Source organism: Sinocyclocheilus grahami, unplaced genomic scaffold (genome assembly GCF_001515645.1).
Source record: "Sinocyclocheilus grahami isolate Dianchi unplaced genomic scaffold, SAMN03320097.WGS_v1.1 scaffold2360.1, whole genome shotgun sequence".
NCBI classification, from domain to species: Eukaryota; Metazoa; Chordata; class Actinopteri; order Cypriniformes; family Cyprinidae; genus Sinocyclocheilus; species Sinocyclocheilus grahami.
The window spans coordinates 45,424-50,144 of record NW_015507539.1 but is presented as its reverse complement, the minus strand read 5'-3'; the positions used below and the strand labels follow the sequence as shown (position 1 = coordinate 50,144).

General features: G+C 45.1%; 1 protein-coding gene across 1 annotated transcript in view; it reads left to right on the top strand.

Moving 5' to 3' along the window:
- nup54 (nucleoporin 54) overlaps positions 1-2,721 on the top strand; it is a 22,351-nt gene extending 19,630 nt beyond the window's left edge. Inside the window, 1 exon segment of the mRNA XM_016261282.1 lies at positions 2,382-2,721. Coding sequence (XP_016116768.1) covers positions 2,382-2,510 — 129 coding nt within the window. The 3' untranslated portion in view covers positions 2,511-2,721.
- The last annotated feature ends 2,000 nt before the right edge of the window (positions 2,722-4,721 follow it).

Here is a 4,721-nt window from a genome sequence, read left to right as displayed (position 1 = left end):
CTTTTTTTTTTTTTTTTTTTTTTTTTTTTTTTTTGCCTTGTGAGAACTGTTGTGGAATTCTGTTGTCTCTATACCACAATGACCAAAAATAATTAAGGACATCTGTTGAAATGGTCAAATATGGAAAAATGTGTATTTTCCCTCCAAAACTTAAGTAGATCATTAACTTTGAGATTAAAATCGGACACACGGGCTGAAAGACAAGTTTGAAATACTAAAAGCAGCGTTTGAACATTTGACATATTAGCCTACAGAGAAAACAAGACTGAAAATTTATGTTAAAACGACCAAGCTTTTTTTTTTTTTTTTTAAGTGTTACTGTTTGTTATTCATGGTCATTTTTCACTTGGTTTGGTGAGGTGCATCAAACTAATAACTTGACAAAAAAGCTGGACAATGCTGTTTTGAGAGAGTGTGTGAGAGTGAGTGAGTGTGTGAGTGAGAGAGTGTGAGAGTGAGTGAGTGTGTGAGTGAGTGAGTGTTTCACTCTGGAGATGTACAAGTCCTGAAGACTGGGCAGGTGCACACCAATGATCCGCTCTGCTGTCCTAACAGTCCGTTGCAGTCTTCTTGTATCTGATTTGCTGGCTGACCCAAACCAGACAGTTATAGAGGAGCACAGAACCGACTCAATAATAGCGGAGTAAAACTGTGTCATATGCGCCTGTGACAGGTTGAACTTTTTCAGCTGACGAAGGAAGTACAACCTCTGCTGGGCCTTTTTCACAATGGAGTCAATGTGAGTGTCCCACTTCAGGTCCTGAGAGATTGTGGTGCCCAGGAACCTGAATGACTCCACTGCAGTCACAGTGCTGTCCATGATGGTGAGTGGGGGGAGTGCAGGGGGGATTCTCCTGAAGTCCACGGTCATCTCCACAGTTTTGAGCGTGTTGAGCGCCAGGTTGTTGAGACTGCACCAGACAGCCAGCTGCTCGACCTCCTGTCTGTAAGCAGACTCATCACCATCCTGAATGAGGCCGATGAGTGTGGTGTCGTCTGCAAACTTCAGGAGCTTGACAGAGGGGTCTTTAGACGTGCAGTCGTTGGTGTAGAGGGAGAAGAGCAGTGGAGAGAGAACACATCCCTGAGGAGCTCCAGTGCTGATGGTGCAGGTGTTGGATGTGAGTTTTCCTAGCCTTTACTAGCTGCTGCCTGTCTGTCACGAAGCTGGTGATCCACTGACAGACGGAGGTGGGTACCAAGAGCTGGGTCAGTTTATTCTGAAGGGTGTCTGGGATGATGGTGTTGAACGCGGAGCTGAAGTCCACAAACAAGATCCTTGCATAAGACGCTGGTTTGTCAGTGTAATGCAGTCCCATATTGACTGCATCATCCACAGACCTGTTTGCTCGGTAAGCAAACTGCAGGGGGTCCAGCAAGGGTCCAGTAATGTCCTTCAAGTAGGCCAGCACCAAATGACCAGTCTCTCAAATGACTTCATGACCACAGATGTTAAAGCAACAGGTCTGTAGTCATTAAGTCCTGTGATTTTTGGTTTCTTGGGTCCTGTACGGTCCTCCACCCGATGATGGTGGAGCGTTTGAAGCAGGAGGGGACTTCACACAGCTCCAGGGATCTGTTGAAGATCAATGTGAAGATGGATGATAGCTGGACAGCACAGGCTTTGAGGCAGGCTGGAGAGACACCGTCTGGGCCTTTAGCTTTCCTTATCTTCTGCTTTCTGAAGACTTTGCATACATCCTCTTCACAGATCTTGAGTACAGGTTGAGAAACAGTAGGGGGGATAGAGGGTGAGGGTGATACGGAACTTAATAGTAGCCAGTGCAGAGACTGTAAAATTGGGGTAATATGATCATATTTTCTTGACCTGGTAAGGACTCTAACCGCTGGTGTGGTGGGTGGGTGGGTGAGTGTGTGTGTGTGTGTGTGTGTGTGTGTGTGATGATTGGGGTGAGTGTGATGATTGGGGTGTGTGTGTGTGTGATGATTGGAGTGTGTGTGTGTACGCGTTTTTGTGACAAATGAGGACATAAATGTGTATAATGACAAAGGTATGACAGGTATTACAAGGAGAAGGTGACTTTTCAGGACATTACCCCATGTCCCCACTTTTCAAAACGCTTATAAATCACACAGAATGGAGTGTATTGAAAATCTGAAATAGCAGAAAGTCTCCTGTGAGGGGTAGGTTTAGGGGTAGGGTTGGTGTAGGGCAATAGAATATACGGTCTGTACAGTATAAAAACCATTACGCCTATGGAGAGTCCCCACTTTTCACAAAAACAAACCTGTGTGTGTGTGTGAGTGTATGAGTGTGTGTGTGTGTGAGTGTGTGAGTGTGCAGGCTTTATTTTGAACCATAGATAATAAAAGTGCTCTGTTCGGTTTGTCTTTAACTGAAGGATGTGTTTTGTTTTCAGCATCTGAAGCACCAGCAGAAGGGTTTGAGTCACCTGATCAGCATCATTAAAGACGATCTGGACGACATCAAGACGATAGAAGACGGGCTTCACGACAGCGTTCACGGACGCAGCAGCAAACTCAGCTGACGCAGGTCAGAGAGCCCTCTCTAACCCTCTCTAACATCTGAACGTGAGAAAGAAATGAGACCGAAACAGCGGATGGTGACACCGATCACTTTGTGTTGGAGCGGCACATTTATTTTTACTTGCGCGTGTGAATGTGTGCCTTTGTTCAGATGAAATGTTTTACTGTGTCTATGATTGATTAATAAAGCTTCACTGTATGAATTTCATGGGTTTGATTTAATGAGTGTTCATGAGAGTTAAAGCACTGAAAATGCTATTGTCTTTACTAGAGTAAAACCCAAGCAAACAGCAGTTATGTTTCCATCCACCTATTTTTATGCACATTTTGGAATATCGCATAAAAAAACTTATGCGCACCATAGAGTAGAACAAACTTTTTATCTGATAAGAGAAAATGTGCATAAATTACAATGTAAACACATTTACCGAATGAATTCTGCCATGCGCATCAAAAGTGATGTGACATTGCGTGATGAGACGGGATAACTCGACTAACCAGCGGACCGATCTCATTCACAGCATCTGAAATGTTCTGATCATTCTTAAACGCCTGAGGAAAGTCTCTCGTCAAAGTATTTCTGTATAATTGTTTTACACGACTGCGTTCCCAAACAGCAGCATCCACCTCCGAAAGCATTAACCACATTTATTGTTTCATATGCTCGCTCTGATGCGCAACCAATTTATAATATATGGAAATTATTATATTTAGTGGCTTCTTCCACTTGTCTTCATGGTGTTTAGTGCCGATTTATCAGGAAGTGACGATTTTGTTCTCTTTGACTCGTTGGATGGAAACGGTGCTTTAGTCGCACGTTTTATGCGATATTGCAGTTTTGTGAATAAGTTATATTCACATCTTTGGATGGAAACATAGCTATTCAGACGTGTTTCCGGTCAGTTTGTTGGCTCTGACGGTCCTGCGCTCACTCGGGCGACGCCGGCGCGTCCGTCTCGGCTCTAGAATGCTCCGTCCTTCCTTGTTGAAGTCAGTGCTCTCGGCCAGATCTGAGATGGCTTTATCACTGATGTCCGTCTGCAGGTGAGAGCTCAGCAGCTTCTACGTCTGACGAAACTCCTCGAATGATATCAGACCTGAACACATCAAACTCTAAACCCTAAAGAAAAAGGCTTCTGAAAGCGTATGCGCTTGCATCAGAGTGGTGAAGGTGATCTGTTTCCTCTGAGCTCACCTCGGTGTTGGGCTGGACGACCCAGTGCTGATAGTTGAGCGTCCCGTCCTGAGCGCTGCTGGTCACCAGCTGAGACATCAGGACCCTCCAGGGCCCAGTGCTTCACAGAGATCACACCTGAGACCGCACACACATCCAGTGCTAAACATGACCATATACGCTCATTCTGAACATCTCTTTTACATCACTAACCCATTTCAGGTCTCAAGTCTTCTACTGATGATCTGGGCTGTGTTTTCCAAACGCATCATAAGTGTATTGTATAACCATTGCCACTAATGGTCTCTGAGATCAACCTAGCTCACGATGCGTTTGAGAAGTGCAGCCCTGGGGGGTGTTTCCCAAAAGGTTTTCCCTTTTGGGAAACACAATCCTGGTCAGCTGATTCAGGTTTGATTAGGGAGAACAATGCTGGGAATTGCTCTTCTGAAGTGTGTGTGTCCGGTACCTGTGCGCTGTGGGTCGTATTCCTGAAACTCTCGGATCAGGGCAGATTTGTGTGCGAACAGCTGCATCCTCAGAGCCTGTAATGCAGAACGTTCTGTTCGTCCCACACTGCGCGCACACACACACACACACACAGAGACTGTTTAACAGGTGTTTTCCAACAAAATCTGATACATTCAAAAATTAAACATTTTAGACTGAGATGCACATGATTGGTATTTAGAGTAGGGTTTAGCTATCACACACTTACGTAGCCTTTATCTATTTTGTGTGAAGGACACTCCAAAACAAGCCTTCAGGTTCCACTTCTATTGTGTGTGTGTGTGTTCACCTCTGTCTGAGTGTGTGTGTGTGTGTGTGTGTGTGTGTGTGTGTGTGTTCATCTCTTCGTGTGTGTGTGTGTTTGCATCTGTCTGTGTGTGTGTGTGTGTGTGTGTTCACCTCTGTCTGAGTGTGCGTGTGTGTGTTCACCTCTGTCTGAGCGTGTGTGTGTGTGTTCACCTCTGTCTGAATGTGCGTGCGTGTGTGTGTGTGTGTTCACCTCTGAGTGTGTGTGTGTGTGTGTGTGTGT